This window comes from Capra hircus, chromosome 2 (genome assembly GCF_001704415.2).
Source record: "Capra hircus breed San Clemente chromosome 2, ASM170441v1, whole genome shotgun sequence".
Classification (NCBI taxonomy): domain Eukaryota; kingdom Metazoa; phylum Chordata; class Mammalia; order Artiodactyla; family Bovidae; genus Capra; species Capra hircus.
The window spans coordinates 39,706,968-39,727,328 of record NC_030809.1 but is presented as its reverse complement, the minus strand read 5'-3'; the positions used below and the strand labels follow the sequence as shown (position 1 = coordinate 39,727,328).

The following is a 20,361-nucleotide window of genomic DNA, read 5'->3' as shown; positions in this document are numbered from 1 at the left end:
TTTCCGGCTCTATTATTCTATGTCTAAATGAATAGATTGTGGAGTTGAGAATATCAACGAGAGTAGCAACCTGTGTGTCTTTTTCTAGAGGCTCCTGTGGCTTTCATTAATGAGGATAGTGGCGCCAGACCTCACATTAATGAACTATCCTCTTATATGTATAGGGATGAGCTTTGGAGACCAGGTATGGATAGAAATAATAGGACAAAATATTTCAAGTTGAGGCTCCCTGATAAAGTCCAATATCTTTGGATGCTGTCAGTTCATAGCATCTGGAAAAGTGACAGTGAGTGAACATGAAAAAAAAATGAATTAGGGACAAGTATACAGATACCAAAGCATAGATGGCTAGAAAACAGCGCGCGCGCGCACACACACACACACACACACACACACCACACTCCTCTCTCTCTCATATAAAACAAAACTCACAGTGCTAGCATTTTCTGTCTTTGCCTTAGGATACAAGAAAATTGAATAGAACCACCCAAATGAAAGAAACGATCTCAACTTAACGAACATTTATGATGATCTACAATATGCCAAGCACTGTGCCAGGCACTGGAAGACAGTTATGAACTAGACAGTCCCAGTATCAGAGCTCAAGGAGCATAGAGTCAAGTGAGGGAAAGATCATAAACTGTTAATTACAACATGGTGACTGGATGTAAGAGCTATGCGTGGCGTACATACTTTTAGATTGGCCCAGCATGGTAGGTGCCCACCTTGGCTGTCTATTAGAATTATTTGGGAGCTTTTAGAAAATAATAGGGCACAGGAATCAGTAGAACCCAGAAATCAGTCTTAAAACAAAAACTCTCCTGGTGACTAGAGCAGCCAAGGTTTAGAATCACTGGTCTAATACCTAGCTCATTGGGGAATTCATTATTCAGTCTTTCAATTAAGTGTGCATTACTGGACAAATCCTAGAGATTAAATCCTTCATCCTTCCATTCATCTTTCTATCCATTCAATTCTGATTAAGCACAGATATGTGCCAGCTACTGTACTAGGCCACTGAAGAAAGAAAGGGCATTGAACCAATGAGAAAAAGTTCCCTGGCAGGGAGGCCCCCAATAGGCATTTTGTATTAATTGTTTGGCTCTCTCCTGGGAAGAATGATAGATTCTGAAGAATTCTGCTGAAAATCCCTGTTTCATCCACAGAGTGAGAACAGACCATTGAGTGATACGGTCCTTGTACTCTGAAGAATGGAATGAACAGACCATTGAGTGACACAGTCCTTGTACTCTGAAGAACGGAATTCACTTCCTGAGGCTGGGATCCCTTCAACTCTAGTGGTTCGGGGCTGCACACGTGACAGGAAGCAGCACACAGTCCCCACCCAGCTGGGAATTGTGCAGGGAAAGTGCTCAGTCCCTCCATGTGGGATGAAGCTTTCCTACTGAGAGGCCCCTGTTGTAGAAGGTAGACCATGGGCCTGGGAGACATAACCAACTTCCATTTTCAATTCACACAAATAGGGTACCGAGATCATCAAGAGACCTGTTCCTCATGGCCCCTACAGGGTTAACAATGAAGAGCCTGCTTTGGGTGTGGCCCTCGATAAACATCTCATTTTAGTTCTCACAACAGCCCCACGTGGTTGGTACCACTTCCATTTTACATAAGAGGAAACTGAAGCTCAGAGGCAAAGACTAATTTGTCCAGGGTCATAGAGTTGGGCTTCAAGGCCAGGACTTTCTGACTCCAAAGGCCTGTGCTTCCTCTACTTTCCTGGAGATAAGGATGGAAGAAGGAGAGAGGTGGGTATGAACTGACTGTCTAATTTAGCTGTATAATACATCTCTCTTCCCGGTAGGTGTTTATTACTGTTTAGGCCAGCAGCAATATAGACCAATTGTTATTTTTTAAAAGAAGGAAACTTACACTGATGTGCTGGGTCATGCTCACTTCCTGAAGGCAGTGGGGAGGATGGCAAGACTGGCAGGCAGGGACAGTCCTGACCAGGTACCTACGGCCTAGGGTAACCACAAGGCGAAAGGAAATGGGTGAGTGTATAGACACAAGAGACCCTTTCGGAGGACTGACAACACTTGGAATGGGTGAAAAAGGAGAAAGGAACTGAAGGTGATTCTGAAATACTTAGCTGGGATGTCAGGATGGTGATATCACTGGCCAGCACAGGGCAGGCTGCTGGGGGACGGGATAAAGCACTGAGATTTATCTGTGCTGAACAGCAAGTGCTTGTGCAGGGGACAGCAAGTGTGGCCCTCGGGGATGTGGGGTTGAGAGACGTGGGAGAGCCAGGGGCACGTCTGACATCAGCACAGAAGCTTTGGGAATGGGGGGGAATGGACCTCGGAGGAAACCGAATAGGAGAAGGCTTGGTATGAACAGAGGTTGTTTTGTCTATCTTGCAAAGCCTAGAAGTAGCTGAAGTACACTTTGGTAGTCTGCAATTTTTCTCATGCTTGAAAAACTGCTTTGAAAAAGAACCAGGATGTTCACATGTGCTTGATTTCCCTTTGTGAAATGTCTGTGCCCTTATACTCATTACCCGGCTTCCCCTAATCTTACACAACCATGAGCCATGGTTCATTGATAAAATGAATAAGTGAACAATTATGTAAATTAGAACTTATTCAGATTTCACCAATCGTTTCACTAATGTTCTTTTTCTCCTCAAGGGCCTAATCCAGAATACAAGATTACATTTAGATATTTTAAAATATATATAAACACTTGCAAGTTGAGACCCAAACGTATATGCAGAGAAGCAAACCTAGGATGCAGTCTTTCTGTGGGGTCACCAGGGCAGCAGAATACGGTCATCTAATATGGGGACAAAGGACGTTTGAGTGTGGTTGAATAGGGGGAATTATCTTTTTCAGAGACAACTGCCTCGTAATGAAGTCCCTTAAATAAAATGAAAGCAATGTGCCAGCAGAGCTGAGAAAAAAAGACAGAGTGAACCGAACAAGTAGGCTGGAAAATCATTTCAAGGTGAGCTCCTGCGTTTTCTGTTGGTTTGAACACATGAAGGTCAGCTGGAGAAAATGTTAGAAGGAAGGTGACTGAAATGAACCCTAGCAGGGTAGCATATTGTTAATGTTTTGCTACTTCAAGTTCTTCTCCAAAATCCTTAAACTTCCACAACTGAGAGTATACAGGATATAAGAATTAATTACAGGTTTACAAGTGGAATCACACTGGTTTACCCTTACTGGAGTACTACCGTCAGTTGGTGATCCAGTCAACAAACAGTACCGAGTGCCTGAAATGAGCCAGGTGTTGTGCTAAGGGCTGGCGATGGATACGTTCAATGAACACAGCTGATGAGCAACAAAGAGGATTTCTACTTTCTCCACTCCAGGTGGGTCCTCATTGCCTCCAAACACTGCTCATTCTTCTCACAATAACTCACCAACTTTGGGCACAGTCATCTCTCATATTCCTTTACCACGATTTGTATACAGCTAAAGTCAGCTATGTGTTGTTTCTGTGTGTAAATATACTTCACATATTTATTTCCTCTTTCCCTCTGGAAGAAATTCTCAGCCCTTCCAGAAGCACTGTTATTTGCTGTCTCCTCTTTGGCTCTCTTCAGTGTCTAATACTAATAATTTACAAGAGTTCGGTCCTAATGACTCAAAGAACTGGAAAATGCAATATACACAGAAAAGAAAAAGGAACTGAGCATATTGTGTTTGGAGGAGATGTTGTGTCCAAGAGATTTAGTGGTGGCCATAAAAAACACAGACTTTTAAGACAGATAATGCCAGTCAGCTTTTCTTCGCCATGAGGATGGAAATAACATCAAGAAAGCATTGAAGTCAAATATGAGAATAAATTTCTTGAGAGGGAAGACAGCGTGGCATTAAAATGTGTCTCTTTAATGTAAATAAACACTTTTTAATGTACATAAAAGAAGAAAAAGATTTATTTAAAGGGAAGGACTTGCTTTTCTGCTTAGAGGGGAAAAGGGTTTCAAAGGCGGGCTCAGATAACCCCATCAGCTTGTTCCTCTTTCTTACTGCCCATGTCTTTAAGGCAGACTCAACTGGTAAGACATTCTCTGAATATCTTCTTTTTAAAAATTTTTATTCAGTTTGTAAAAGTTACCTTCCATTTATAGTTACTGCAGTGCTCGCACATATACTAAAATTGGAACGATACCATTATTGCAAAATACTGGCTATATTCCCTATGTTTTGTACAATACATCCTGAAGCCTGTCTTACATCTGATAGTTTGGACCTCCCATCCTCCCATCCTATATTGTTGCCCCCCTCCCGAAAGGGTAACCACGAGTTCGTTCTCTATATCTGCGGGTCGCTTCTTTGTTATACTCACTAGTTTGATGCATTTTTTAGATTCCACACATAAGTGATATCACACAGTGTTTGTCTTTCTTGGAATATTTCCTTTAGGCTGATGTCCACAGCGGAAGTGCAGGGCAAATAAGGATATGAAAGCCAAGCCCAGGAAAAGCAAGGGCAACTTCCTGTTTGGAGGATGCCCAGGGCTTCCCCCCATGGCGGCTTCGGTGTACGAGGTGGCCCAGCTGATGGGAGCTCTTTAGGGTGTGGATGCAACAAGTGGGGCCTCTCAGGGTAAGTTATGGAAGAGCTGGTGGAGAGTCGCAGGCCCTAGGTGTGCTTGGCGAGCATCACAGGGCTCTGCAGGGCACACAGCCACTTCAGGGAGAGCTAGGGAAGCCGCTCACGTGTGGGAGGCAAAGTGTGGCACCTTCTTGAGAACCATGGCAGCACTGACTTTATAATTTTACTATTCATATGCTTAATGAATGGTTATTGAAGTTTTTTGGTCAGAAAACAACTAGTGATCACCATATGGCACAGGAATTCAATGCAAATGAAGCTCAGTCCTATGACCTCAGTGACTTGTCACCATGGTGAAAAATCTAAAGTCAGCACACATTTTCATTGTAACAAGCAGGTGCTGGGTACACATTGGACAGGAAATTTAGAGAAGACATAGTTTTTTCCCCCTAATACCTACAAATAAGTGAGATGAACAGACAAGTAAGCAAATAACTCCAGCTCCAGCATGGAGTGCATGGGTGAGGGAGCCTGTTCAGGAAAAGCCTCAGAACCAACACGTCAGAACCCACATGAAGGAGTGGAAGGGCAGGTATTCCAGGTAGAGGGGGCAGCGTGGGTAAGAGCAGAGAGGCCAGGACAAGCATAATTCTTTCAGGGAACAAGCTCTGTATGTGTACATGTTTGTATGCGCCCATGCTGGGAACCAGGGTACTGCAAGGTGTGAGCTTGGAAAGTGTGTAGCCAGACAGGAGAGAGCTTAGATGCTTGAAGAACAGCCTACCCCCAAAGAGATGAGTGCCACAGGAGTGCCTCACGCAAGAGGAAGACAGCATTAGATTTGTGCCTGCGTTGTTGCTGTTGGCACTAAGTTGCATCTGACCCCATGGACTGTAGCACACCAGCCTTCCCTGTCCTTCACTATCTCCTGGAGTTTGCTCAAACTCATTCTTTGTGCCTATAAAAGTTCACTGACAGCAGAAGGGGAAAGAGACCAAAGAGATGGGACAATTTTGGGGGTAAACTAGCTGTGAAATGATGGGAGCCTGAACAGAATTTAGATGGTTGCCCTTGGGTTGGAGAGAAAGGGAGCCTACCACACACAGATTTCTGCAGCACCATCCACATGCCATGAAGACTACCAGGAAACGGAAGCCAGGAAGGAGCCTGGCACTGCTCATGGTAAATGGAAGCTGGTAAATGGAAATTCCATTCACTGACACAGGGAATAAGGCAGAGGAGTTGCCCATGAGGAGAAAGGGAAGCTCAGTTGTCGGGGAAGAGGTCTGGAACTGTCTGTGGAATGTCCAAGTGGAGTCATCCACGTATTCAGAGAGCTGTGTGCCTGCAGGTGAAGACATGAAAATGAGGAACAACCAGGACAGCACACACTAGAGCGACAGAAAAGACTGGATGCCGGCAGAGCAGTGCCATTGCAAGAACAGCTGCAGGAAGCAAGCTGCAAAGGAGCAGTCTGACAGGAGAAAAAGCAGAAGAGCCAACATCCAGGAAGCCAAAGGAGGAGGGAGTTTTAAGGACAAAAAGGGTCAACGGCATCAGAGGCCCGGAGAGGTCAGATAACCCGGGAAAGACACTCACAAGGCCTGAAAAGTGCCTGCTGGATTTGGCAAAATGGAATTCATTAGTGACCTCGGGAGGAAGAAGGACACCAGACTGCAGAGGGGCGAAGGGCTGTGGATTACTCTTTTAAGAAACTCACTTTAAAGGAGAGAAACTGGGCCATAGCTACAGAAGGATGCAGGACTAAGAAAGGATTCTTTTCTTAGAGATGGAAGCCACTTGGGCATATTCACGTGCTAATATTGAAGAAGCCAGTGCAGAATCAGAAGCTACTGATGGAGAAGTGGGAAAAAGAGAGCCTGAGCTCTTGAGCCTGGAAAGGCCTAGAGGAAATGGGACATGGAGCTCCCACTAGGAGCTCTTCCAAATAAACATTTGCCATGGGTGAGGGTGCATGTACATACACACTCTTTTCTTCACTGAAATGCTTCAAGTTTCTACTAAGACTTTCTGTAAAACATAATCACTAATTTCCCCAGTGTTCCCTTCCAACTTCAACATCCTAGGAACGGAGAGCTACAAACCAACGGAAGGTTGTCTGACTTGGCAGTGCTTTGCTAAATGGCCTCTTAGCTGCAGGAGGGTGCTGCCCTTGGTTTCTGGTGAGGAAGCTGTGTTTAGGGTTTTCTGTGCAGTAAGTGATCTCGCTGTACTGCAGGCCGAGTTGTCATCAGGTCAGGCAGAATTTCACCAGCAGGCTACGCATGAGGACGGCCCTGCTCACGCCAACGTGACTGTCCTGACACCGGAGCCAGAGGACAAACAGCAGGAGGAGAGTCAACTCCACACCTCACTCACTGACCGAGGGAAAACTGCATCGCTGGCAGGTGGCGCCGTCAAGGTCTCTGATACCAAAGGACAATGAAGAAACCTGCTGAAGGATCATGAAAACCAACCAGCCCAACTGTTTCTCGCACCAACTACTTCTATTTTATCACCTTTAGAACTTCCTGACATACTGAGCAGGTAAGTCAGGCTTCATTTACAGATGGTTCCGATGAGAAGAGTGAGAAAAGATTAAAAGGGAAAAAAGGTCATGAATGATTCAGATCTCTTATATTATATAGGTGGCACTTGGGGTTAAAAATGCAGAAATAATGGCCTATGAAATCAAAGGCAGGAGTCTATATAAAACAAGTAGGGAGTCCTCTTCTATTTTGTACCAGGACACTGAGTCAAACACATCAAGACTCATTTAACCTGACTAATTCCTGAGGACTTAAACTCAGTTTCCACTGAGCCCTGATGCTCATGAAAGAAAAGGGACTAAGTCAGGCCCTGAAGTAGGCACACCCTTTGCAGGATTTGATAGATTTAGTAATATCGCCATATCCCTAAAGCTCAGTTCTTTGAGCTGCATAACTGGCATTAAAAACCCAATGATTAAAATGAAAATATCTTAACACATGTAACAGATATGATTTAAAGACTCATCTCACACAGGGTGAGGGGAAGGAGCAGGTGAGACGAATGGAGAGAGCAGCATTGAAACATATACATTACCATATATGAAATCAGATAGCCAGTGAAAATTTGCTATATAACGCAGGGAGCTTAAAACTGGTGCTCTGTGACAACCTAGAGGGGTGGGATGGGGTGGCAGGTGAGTGGGAGGTCCAAGAGGGAGGGGACATACATATACCTATGGCTGATTCATGTTGCTATATGGCACAAACCAACACAGTAATGTAAGACAATTATCCTCCAGTTAAAAATAAATAAGTTAGAACTCTGGTGGTCCAATGGCTAAGACTCCACTCTTCCAATATAAGGGCCTGGGTGAGCCCTAGTCAAGGAAGTAGATTCCACATGCCACAGCTAAGACCCAGAGCAGCCAAATAAATATTTAAAAAATAAATAAGTTAAAAAACAGACTCATCTCCCTCCCTTCTTCTACATGTATCTCTGTGTCTATCACTCTCTCTTTCTCTTAAACACACACACACACAGGTATACACAATGAAAAAGACAACACCAAGGGAAAATCTCCAATTCTGATTCTAAACCGTAACGATCTAAAGGAAGATTATGTGTAGAAGTGCATAAGGAGTAATTTAGAAAGGAAAATCATTAATTCATGAAGTATTACTGTGTTTTCCAAGAGTCACTGCTCCAGGTGAGGTAATTTGTATGGAATGGAAAGGGTTACCGTATTTTTCCTTTGGAGGGCACACGTACCCACGCCGAAATCAGCAAAAAGCACAGTGAAATATTCCCAGGGAGATGCAATTTGGTGTTCTTGATATGAGCTACAGATGTTCCCGAAATAGTTACATTAGACTGGATATGGACAGGACTCTTATGTCCAGCCATGCTCCCAGCTAATGGAAGAACAATTTTAAATCAAAGGCAGATATTGCGATAGCCATCCATGTGGAAGAAAACAAGCTTCAATCATTTCTCTAGATACTTCATTGTGCTAATCTCATTGGTTGAAAAAGTAGCAAGATTGCATCAGATATTATATTTTGGCAGATAGGTATGGGAAAAAAGGGTCTCTTTTACATGTTCATTCAGAAACTGTGCCTAAGTTTCTTCGATCTAAAGCCTGGAGTAGAAATACTTAGGAAGAAATTTGGGTTGTTATTATTCTGGGATCTGATTATAAAAGTGACAGATTTTATCACATTATAGATCCTAGCTCAAATCCCTATGTTAAACGCCACGATTCCAAGAATATAACACTTTTTCTGCCATGCGTTTTATTTTCCTGTCATCTCTTAGAAAATGATTTTTTATAATCTACAGATTTCATTTAACCTCAGAATAAGATAAAATCACTTTTTAACTTGCTATGGATTTCTCGATAAATAAAAAGTTCTGTGTACATTATAGTAAAATTAATACATAACTTGCCAGAGCTCCTTTCTCAAAGTTTATTAATGTTTTAGTTTTGAATGATGGTTTTGCAGACAGTCTATAGCTCCTTTTTAGAGTGCTGATACTAGCACATATATACATGATTTCCTGAATGAGATTTCTGGAGAAAAACGAGGTGAGGGGAGGGACTCAGGAGATGAGGCACTTAGCTGACTTGAAAACCTTGGTTCTTCGAGTCATTCAAGGGAAAAGGAATTCTTGGAGGAGACTGAGAATAGCTGTTTTCAAAAACTATCAAAGTAACGTTTTGTGTTTTAGTAGGTTTTGAGTCTTGATAGATTCACATAGCTAATCTGTTGAGAGGAAAGCCCCAAAGACACTTTTAACTAGCTAACTCAAAAACTAGCCACAAAGTCTAGCCAATATTAAATCTTACAGAGAACATAAAGAGCTGTGTTCATTTAACTGGGCTTAAAGAAGTGTTATATATAAATCTGAAGTGCTAATAATCTCTGGTCTTTAATGAGACTAATTTAGTGATAATATTGTGCCTAAAATGGGCTCATCCTTCTAAAATTCAGTATTAACCAGATTTTGGCTAATGATTGGCTGCACATTTGGATCTTAGATTTTGGGTATAGACACTTCTCATTTTCAGTTCAGAGACACAGCAAGTCAAGTCTGTGTAGACTGTTTTAAGAACGAGGCTGACAGAGGAGACATTAAGTGTATTCAAGTCACAAGAGCACGCAATCTTTTCTCTCTGTAGCAGATTATCCCTCTACCTAATATGTCTGACTTACTGGGAGGTAGGGAGATGAGGAGTTGTTGCTATGAAATGATCTCTTTCAGCTCTTTCATGCAATCTTTTGTTGCGTACACTGAATAATATCCTCACATACTTCTTCTAAGATCGAGGGTGCATCAGAATGTTCATGCATCAAAATACCACTTTCACTCAGCGATTCATGATGCTTTAGACAAATATTTGCTGGCATAAAAAGATGTTCACAATATACTAAGCAAAATGATTGGGTTACAAGTAGTATGTAGTGTTGTTGGTGGTGGTTTTAGTCACTAAGTCATGTCCAACTCTTTACGACCCCATGGACTCTAGCCCACTAGGCTCCTCTGTCCATGGAATTTTGTAAGCAAGAATACTGGAGTGGGTAGCCATTTCCTTCCCCAAGGGATCTTCCTGACCCAGGGATTGAACCCAAGTCTCTGGCATCTCTGCATTGGCAGGCAGATTTTTTGCCACTGGCATCACCTGGGAAGCCTTGGCTCAGGGGTAAAGAATCCATCTGCCAAGCAGGAGACTTGGGTTCGATTCCTGGGTTGGGAAAATCACCCGGAGTAGGAAATGGCAACCCACTGCAGTATTCTTGCCTGGAAAATTCCATGGACAGATGAGCCTGGCAGGCTATAGTTCATGGGGTCGCAAAGAACCAGACATGCCTGGGTGACTAACACACACAGTCACACACACACAGTATGGTTCAAGGCTCTGGAGATACAGCAGGGCCTAAGACCACAAAACAGATAAAAAGCCACGACCTTTCATAGCTTACATCTAGTGTGGAGAGCACAGGGTCTCTGGGCAGGGCTATACAGGCTGAGAAAAGCATGACCTCCACAGCCATATGTGTGGCTCCAGAGAGGGAGACAGACAATATAAAACACTACATTACGTGGTGATAAGCAGAGACTAAAAAGATGAAGCGTGTGTGTCAGGGAGGGCGCTGGGCGCAATTTCAAATAAAGTGGCCAAGGATGCCCCATGAACACGGTGACTGCATATGGATCTAAGGGAGAGAAGGAAGCCAGCTATGCAGTTACTTGGGGAAGAGGAAAACAAGCACAGAAACTCACGTGGGAGCCTGTGTGCTGTGCTCAAGGACTAAACAAGGCTAGTCTGGCTGGAACAGAGTAAAGGAGGGGGCACATATCAGGGGATGAGGGCAGAGAGGGGATGGGGAACCTGCCATATTCGTCCTTGGCTTTCACTTGGGTGAAGAGAGGGGAAGCTATCAGGTAGTCCGAGCCGGGGGTGACATCATCTAATGTACACACTAACTCTAACTGTAGTCTTAAGAACAGACTGAAGGGGGAGACCAGTTACCACGATAATCCAGGGGACAGTGACAGGCTGGGACCTAGGGGGTAGCAGGGGAAGTGATGGTTTTATGACGATTTCAATTTGAGTGGATTTATTTTGAAGGGGACGCTGATAGGATTTGTTGATAGGTTGGATTCAGAACTGAGAGAAAGGTGTTTGGCCTGAACAACTGGATGGGTGGAGGTGCCAGTAAGGCGAATGAGGGGCCCTGCAGCAGTTTGCAACAGGAGTGGGGGAGGGGCTACTAGCTCAGTTTTGACCATATTAAGTTTGAGATGCTAGTGGACACCCAAAGGATGTTTCAACCTTTGGACTTAGCTTCCTGTCTAGTGAACTCAGCAGTCAGACAGACAGCTTTCCCTGGGGGTAAGGAGCAAAGAATTGGGAAAGGAAATCTGGTATATTAAATGACATTTCTGGGGACTGTTTCTAAGAGTTGAGCAAGCTGCTGAATTTTGCTTGAAGGAAGAGGAGGCAAGGACAGTCTGACAGGATAGACACACATACACATTCACATACATACACATTCATATTTTTCTGGCACTCAGCAGGCTAGACAAAGTTAATAAAAATGCCGGGTTTTATGATAGAAATTTTTCACTGTTCAATAAAGCTGGTATTTCAGTGAGAACTAATACTGGATATAATTTCAAATGAAACGTGAGACTGAAGACAGCAAAAGGTGACTTATACTAAGTTAAACTGTCAAATGGTTTAGAATGGTCTAAGCAAAGAACTGAACTTAACAGACAAGTAGGACTACCTGTTCCCCCAGAACCATCACACTTGTGCTCTAAGTCACTGGGAAGGCAGGCATAACATTGCCTATTGGCTTCAAGTAGTGCTGGAGAGAAACTAGTTTTAAATATTTATCACAATAGGAACTTTGGATTCACCAGGCACCCAAAACCCCAATCATCTGTTAATGATAGAGAATGGGAAACACTCAGGCATCCACCAATTGATTTCGGCAATATCTTTCTTTGGGCTGGATAATTTCACTTCAGCATTCAGAAGAGAAAATGACTTAATTCAGGATTTCTGAAAAGCTAGTCCAAACAACTGGTATTGCTCTGGCAATGTTTTTCAGCAATCCAAGGCAAAATGAGACCAAAAAAAGAATAGTAGATTGAATTTTAGATCTATTTGACTTTAAAAAGCTGTTTGATTGCTGTTCACTTTTTTTTTTTTGCATCATTATGTTCTTTTATGAAATGGTGAGAAAGAGATCGTAATATTTATTTTAGACATGGATAAGATAACCCTATAGACATCTCTACATTTACAGGTCTATGCAACAGAAAGGTCTGGTAAACACAAATCTAGAGGAAAGTATGCTCATTAGCGCTAAGCCAATAGCCATGCCTTGCTCTCCAAGCCCAGCGCTGGCAGTGAGTACGGCAATTGGACCTTTCCGCACAAGAGACATTACTGTCTGCCACCTTGCTGCCTTCACACTCTCCTAGACAACCTCAATGAAGTCCTTCGGGAGAAATAAAAGGGGTTATTCCTCTGAAGAGTCTAGAAACTTCTGGACATCACTGCCACCAGCAAATGCCCCTGGGAAAGCAGCAACAATATGAGCATCAGAAAGCCTGGTTCCGAGTGTGAGCTCTGCTCCTTGCCAGCTCTGTCACCTCAGGCAAGTCACGTAGCATGTCAGAGTCATAGTTCCTTCCATTCTTTCTAAATACCATGTCTTACCTATTAGAAGGGCTGTTGTAAAGACTAAAGAGTATATTTATGGGAAAGTACTTTTTAACTGATAAAATCATGATTATCTCACCATCACAAATAAGTGAAATGGGCTGAGGATGAGAAACGCAGGGCAGCAACATATTATGTACCAATTGTCAGTGGGTTTAGGGAGATAACAGGAGGGGCAGGATTATGGCAAAGTGGAGAGTCTAATACGTAATGCTGATTGCTACAGCCAGGAATGAGGGAAGACTTGTGTACTCAGAGCTTCTGATTTCCTAAGAGAAACCAGAGCTTTATTTTGTGAGAGCATGAAAAGGCCTAATTATTTAAATGTTCGCTTTTGCTGTTGTTGTTCAGTGTCTAAGTCATGTCCCACTCTTTGCAACCCCATGGATTGCAGCCCACCAGCCTTCGCTGTTCTTCACTATCTCCCAGAGTTTGCTCAAATTCATGTCTACTGAGTAGGTCAGACATTTGCTACTATTTTGCAACTTTAGAACCTCGTGGAACCATCCCTGAAAGGCCAAACAAAACATCTGAGGGCAAACCTGGCCCCGAGGTGACCATTTATGACTTCTGATTTACGCTTGGATCCCACCGTTCCTGTGTTCAGCGGGGCATGCAGGCCGGAGGCCCTTCCCAGCTTTTCCCGGGGTCTCTCCTGAACACGTCCTTAACGGCTGCTCATCCGGATGTATCCTGACAGTGCGAAGATTTTCCACAGAGTACTTCACGCACCTCCACATGTGGACACTGTAAATAATTCTTCTCGTGAAAAGTTAACTAGACCTTGAACTGATCCAGCAGGGTCACCATCTGGGAGTCCTCAGAGGCCGTGAATTGTCAGCACTATAAACATTTTAGACTTCATGGAAGACACTGACTTTTTCTAAACTGATCACCCCTGCCAGTCAAGATTTGCAGTTCGGGTTCAAGAACAAGGCGTTCGTTTCACAACAATAACAAAAACAGTGAGGATAAAAACCGGACGGTCATTGTAACGACAGGCCTAAAAGCCAACTGCGACTTCCCTAATAAGGCAATGACCAAAGCTGGCTCCCTGGCGGTCTAGCGCCCATACAATTAATCAGTCTGTTTCCAGGTCCCTCACGACAGCAATATTAACAGTTTGCTTTACTCTGTTTATACAGCACTGACAGGTCTTCAGCATGTTGGGCCTACTTGCTGGAGATTAATGGCAACTTTTATATGGAGGTAAAACCCAGGCAGGGAGAGAATGCCTTCTACGACTAGATAAGAACTGGATTCCCTTGCTCTATTTCGGTTCCCGTGTTGCTCATCAACTCCTCCCTCTTTTAATTTCTATCAAGGATCTATACGGTTAGTTGTGTCCAGCAGGTCCTTCGCACTGTCTAAACTACCCCCTATCCCCACTCTAGAGGTGGTTCCCCAGGTGAAACAAAGGAAACCTTCAGTATCCTGCTTTTGAACAAGCTTATTGTCGCTGAAGGTACTGTTGACTGATTTTGTTTTTAAAAAGTCAGATTCCGTATAAAAGTGAAAGACAAGTAAGAGATGGCTTCTGGTGACAGTCATTTTAGCATGAGGTGGGCAATCCCCTCTGTTAAATGGTTATTTTTATAGACACTGAAGAAGGCAGAATGAATAAGCATGGTCCAGCTGTAAGAAGTATGGACATCCCAGAAAACCTTAGACATATTTCACGAAACAGTCATATTTTAAAATAAATCCAAAAAAGTTCTTAACTCCTCCCAAAACCACTCCCCTCCCAAAGCTATGAGACCTGCTTGCTACTGGTGTACTTTTCTCTGTGCCAGGTTGGACAGCTTGGCAACCTCAGAGATTATATAAATATACAGAAACTAAGACAACAACAAAAAATTATAGCACCTCTTCTAAGGCTCGGCAGGAATCATCGTCTTATTCTTTGCTCTTAGGAAGTCTTAGGGAGCCTCCCGCTCCACCCACTTTTATGCAACAAATGCACAGATAAGTATGCACCGCATACCCAGAAACCACAGGCCCTGTGCCAGAGTAGCTCTCCAACCCACTTCCTCTTGCTCACCCCTCTCCGGACACAGTGAGTAGCAGGAGAAGGGGCCCGATTCCAGTTACAGAGCATCAGGGGTGGCTTTTAAGTGGACTCTTTTAACAAAGATTTTTAAAGCTAGAGACAAGAACAATCTAGGGTAAGAAGCAGTATTAGTAATAATAGTATTTATTATTTACTGTGAACAGGCACTACTGTCTAAGCCCTGCAGGTGTAAAAACCCATTTAATTCCCACAACAGAATGTACTGAGGGGAGAATTAAATAATTATTTGTGTTTGAGAGAGTAGAACAAAATACTGGGTTAGATTGGGGCAGATCTTTAATTCCATACTTGCGCTTTAATAATTTGTCTGATGTGAAGGTTCAGTTGGAGAGGAAAGAAACCCAAGCGTGACGGACTAGTTAGAAGGGTACTGTAATGGTCCTGAGACTGAACCAGGGGAGTGCATTGGAAGTGAAAAGCAAAGGAAAGATCTGAGAGCTGTCCCAGAAACAGAACCAACCAAATCTTTTTTGTGCTGGTTTGGTCTGTTCATTTATTCAACAACAATTTCTGAAGGTTTCAGAAGGTTCAAACACTGTGCTAACTGACAGGGAAGTAAGAAAAAGAATAATCTGAAGATGACTCCTTCCTCCGAACTGGGCTACCAGCCATGGCTCAGTGGTCTAAAGTGACACCGTAACAGACATCCATTCATCACCCATCCCTCCTTACATCCATCTGTTCAGTACTTACTAACCACGCACCGTCTTCCAGGCACTACACTGAATAATGGTCATGAACAAGTCCAGGAAAGAGAAATGAGTGGTGGTGGTGGGGGGCGGGGGGAAGACTCCTATTTTCACTCTCACAGCCCCAGGACTGCCTTCTCCCTAGAACTTCCATTCCTTTCCTGGTGGTCTGGCCATAAGGCGTAGTAGTACATGGTGGTAAGCCACCAAACTGCTGGCACAGTGTAGGTATGCTTAGTCATCCATATGAAGAGAGGATCTCCTATTTAATTTCTAAATGTATGCCCAGATTTGGCATATTTAACCAAAGCAAAACATTACATCATAAAGGTATCCAACAAGGTTTCTGTGTGTAGATTTTAACATTATTCAACAATAAAAGCACAAAGAAAAACCAGCTCTGAGCAAAGCCAAAAGGTACTGAGAGTAATAGAGCAAACATACTTTGAATGTCAAGAATCTTGTATCTAGCTTGGTTGGTAAATTTGTTGGAAACACATAATTTTATTCCCTTTCAGGCAAAGCCCCAATCTTTTAAAATTAAGAATTGCCTAGACTTTACAAGAGTAAATCTTGACTACTTTCTAGTGTTTTCTGAAAAACAACCAGGTGAAAGAATGGCCACCACTATGAGGCATTTTGCTCTATGGCACCTGCCTTTTCATTATTATTTTTATGAGAGCTTGTCTAGATATTACACATCCTTTACTATCTACATTTAGTTCTTTTCAAAACATCTTCTTCAGAGGCCTGGGGTTCTTCAGATATTAATTGGATTTCAAAGAGCAAACGATCACTTTCTAAAGCTTCTTATTCACATACGCTTGCCTCCAAAAACCATGACTAATGTATGCTTTCAAGTTGCAATGAAAAAAAAATTAAAAGATATGTTTAGGTACTTATGAACACCAACAACAATTATTTCAAGTATAAGCTAGTTTGTGTATACCAAGGGTGAGAATTTAAATGCCAATAAAACCTAACTGTAAAAGAAGGAATTTGATGAGAGCAGGCACATTTTTTAACTTCAGTTTTATGTTAAGGTTCTGAGCTTGGTATGGACTTGTGTGTTCCATAAACTTGGACATAATCAACCTATGGAAGAGCAGCCTATGCCAATGATAACATGAAAAGGCAGAATCCTGAGCCTTTTTATGGTGGGTTGTTTTTCTGTTTTAAATGTATTGTAATTCCAGCTCTACGGCCTGTATCATTTACCAAGTCTGTTTCTGTCTGTAAAATAAGATTTGAATAATCACTTACTAATTTCTCATTGAAAAAAATGTTTTGGAGCTATGAAATATTTCAAACATGCTTATTTTCACTGACGATAATAGGAACTGAAATTGGAGAAACTATAAGATGCTACAATCAATGAAGACACTTCCATGAATATTATCTCAAGTTAACCTATAGGTAAAGAGAGGTCTTCACCATCGTGGGAACATGATGCATGGGTTAAAAGCCTTCAGTTCCGCTGAGATATTATTTTCATTGTGCTTGGCTCAACCAGACAGAGGCCCTCAGAGGAAAAAGTCAGAGATGAGCCCTGAGGGAGAACCACAGAATTCCAGCTACTCCGCATTGTAAAGGCCCTCGGAGATCATCTAACCACCCTCCCGGGGCGGAAAGAAAAACAAACCGGAGCTGTCTGACATTTATGACTCTTACCTGCGGCGCAGATCCTCGGCCACCGCCGCCCGGCAGCTGAACAAATAGGCTCGCAGTGACTTCAGCCGCTGCCGCAGCCGCACCACGGTGGCCAGCGGCTCGGCGTGTCCGTACAGCATGGGGTTCTGCTGCTGGATGTCGATCAGGGGCTCCTCGTACACGTACTCCAGAAACTCTTTGGCCTGCTTAGACACCTACGAGAGAAACTTCCTCCATTAGCACTGGCGCAAAACCCGGCTCTCCACACCTCCTCCTGCTAGGAACCATAGCTTAAATACCAAAATGACATCATTTTCTGAACACAGCCAAATAAAAAAGCCCATAGTGTAACTAAGTATAAAATATGGTTTTCTTTCTCTCTTCTAAGAAACTCAACTGGTAAAAGAAATCTGGGCATTGAAAGGAATTACAACATATATTAACTCTGTTTTTTGTTTTGTGTGATTCCCTGGAGAATCCCATAGACAGAGAGGCCTGGTGGGCTACCGTCCATGGGGTTGCAAGGAGTTGGACACGACTGAGTGACTAACACTTTCACACATATGATAAAATGACACAGAACTATACAGATTCAGTATACCAATGTCAATTTCCTGCTGTTTTTAAAAAAATATATTGTATTACAGTTATTTAAGATACACCCAGTGGGCAAAGTGGGTGACAGATACATAGGACCCCTCTGTATTACACTGTCTATACAACTTCCAGTGAATCTATAATTATTTCAAAATAAAAAGTTTTAAAAATAATTCATAAGACTCAACAGCAATGCTGATTTTAAAAACTAAAACTATGTGCATCTATATGTACATATATTCTATGGTATTTTTATAAAGTAGTTACTTTAGAAAGATAGGTAAACCATATACATCGAAAGGAATGAAAGAATATCTCCCAAAAAGGGGGAAAAGGATATTATATACAGAACAATATGCATAGAAAACAAGCTCAAACGTATACTTTAGTGAGCAGAAAAGAATTGCTTTTATTAGTAAAGGTCTAGACTTGGGGTGGGGGCTTCCCAGGTGGCACTAGTGGTAAAGAATCCACCTGCCAATGCAGGAGACATAGGAGATTGGTGGCTCAATCCCTGGGTTGGGAAGATCCCCTGGAGGAGGGCATGGCAACCCACTCCAGTATTCTTGCCTGGAGAATCCCATGGATAGAGGAGCCTGGCGGGCTAAAGTCCATGGGATCGCAGAGCCGGAAATGACTGAAACGACTTAGCACACTCCAGCGCATGGACTTGGGCTGGCTCTAGCCAATAGATGTAGCCAACTCTATAACCACTTCTGGCAGTAAACACCAAGAGTATGAAAGCTGATTTTAAAATGTCATTTGTCAGTAAAGATAAACAGAAAAAAAAACAAAATGCACCTGAGCTACAGCTTAACTAATGCATGACTCGTGGGTGGTTTGGGGGAATCTTTACATACCAATTCACTGATACGAGGACATGGACCTCTCCACAAAGTTTCCACTGGAACCTCTCTAGTACTGGGAGTAAGACTGGAATTCAGCATAAACAGAACAAACAACTTTGCTCATTAACAAAACTGAAAATCCACTGTTCCCACTCTAGAAGAGTATTGATGAATAATAAACAGGATATGCCCCCTAACCTCCTGGGATTTGCTGTTGAGTATGCTGCTGCTGCTGCTACGTCGCTTCAGTCGTGTCCAACTCTGTGCGACCCCATAGACAGCAGCCCACCAGGCTCCCCCGTCCCTGGGGTTGCCATTTCCTTCTCCAATGAATGAAAGTGAAAAGTGAAAGTGAAGTCACTCAGTCATGTCCGACTCTTAGCGACCCCATGGACTGCAGCCTACCAGGCTCCTCCATCCATGGGATTTTCCAGGCAAGAGTACTGGAATGGGGTGCCATTGCCTTCTCCAGTTGTTGAGTATAACAGACCAATAATTAAAACAAAAATATACATGTAGCACATAGCCAGTCATCCATCACAAAGGAACATGGATGAGGTCCACTGGGAGCCTGAAGGAGGGAGACATCAACCGTGCTGGGGAGAAGGGAGCTAGGAGCCAGGGCAGGCCTGGCAAAGCAGGTGACACCGGCTCAAGGTCTAGAAAGATAAACAGAAATGCACTAGGTAGGTAAGGATGGGACAATAAGCAGATACAACCACGAACTCAATCAATCTGTACACGCGCTAACTAAGAAAGTAAAAGTCGCTCAGTTGTGTCCGACACTTTGCAACCCCATGGACTTTACAGTCCATGAAATTCTCCAGGCCAGAATACTGGAGTGGGTAGTCTTTCCCTTCTCCAAGGAATTTTCCCAACCCAGGGATCAAACCCAGGTCTCCTGCAATGCAGGTGGATTCTTTACCAGCTGAGCCACCAGGGAAGCTCAAGAATTCTGGAGTGGGTAGCCTATCCCTTCTCCAGTGGATCTTCCTGACCCAGGAATCAAACTGGGGTCTCCTGCATTGCAGGCGGATTCTTTACCAGCTGAGTTACTAGGGAAGCCCAGTAACTAAATGTATGGTTATTGTATGTTGATTAAAACACTTGTTTATGAAATTCACTATTACCATGTTCTTTATTATAAAGCTAATATGTAATTATAGAGGTGCAAAAGAAAAGCATCAATGCTTTTTTCTAATAAAAGTCATTTTCAACATAGAAGCAATTATTTTTGAGATGCCTGTTCTGTTGCGTGGTCCTTTAGGATCCTGCAGTTAAAGAGTCAGAGAAGATAACAGTCTCTGCAGATGGTGCTCACAGAGAGGCACCGAGAATCAGCCAAAACCTTGGACTATGTAATCAGACTGAAAAGAGCAGCTGACGGGGCTAAATAATGCCTCGTTTTGAGGTCTGAAGACACAGGTACATCCATGGCAGACACCAGAGCAGGTGTCTGACCACTCAGTGGAGACGACAACGGGCAGGACCCTGCCCTCACATAGCTCACCGTTCAGCAGGGAAAGACAGAACCGGGTTCAAATGTTTTGTTTATAATGGTTAAATATTTGCTATATTTAAAAATTTTAAATGAGGAAAAAACGGATGGTGTTTTGGAAAATGAAGTACAACCCACTTGAAACTGTTGCTGAAGAATGATGTATTGTACAATTCAATTAGTCTTTCTGGCTCTATTGAGCAGTGTTTATACTGAGCCAGGGCCCTGCTGAATTAGGTTAACAATGCTACCTTT

General features: G+C 43.0%; 1 protein-coding gene across 1 annotated transcript in view; it reads right to left on the bottom strand.

Annotated features, from left to right (window-relative positions):
- Positions 1–20,361, bottom strand: part of PLEKHM3 (pleckstrin homology domain containing M3) — a 213,784-nt gene that overhangs the window by 102,765 nt on the left and 90,658 nt on the right. The window contains 1 exon segment of the mRNA XM_005676438.3: positions 17,185–17,378. Within this exon segment, the coding sequence (XP_005676495.2) occupies positions 17,185–17,378 (194 nt within the window).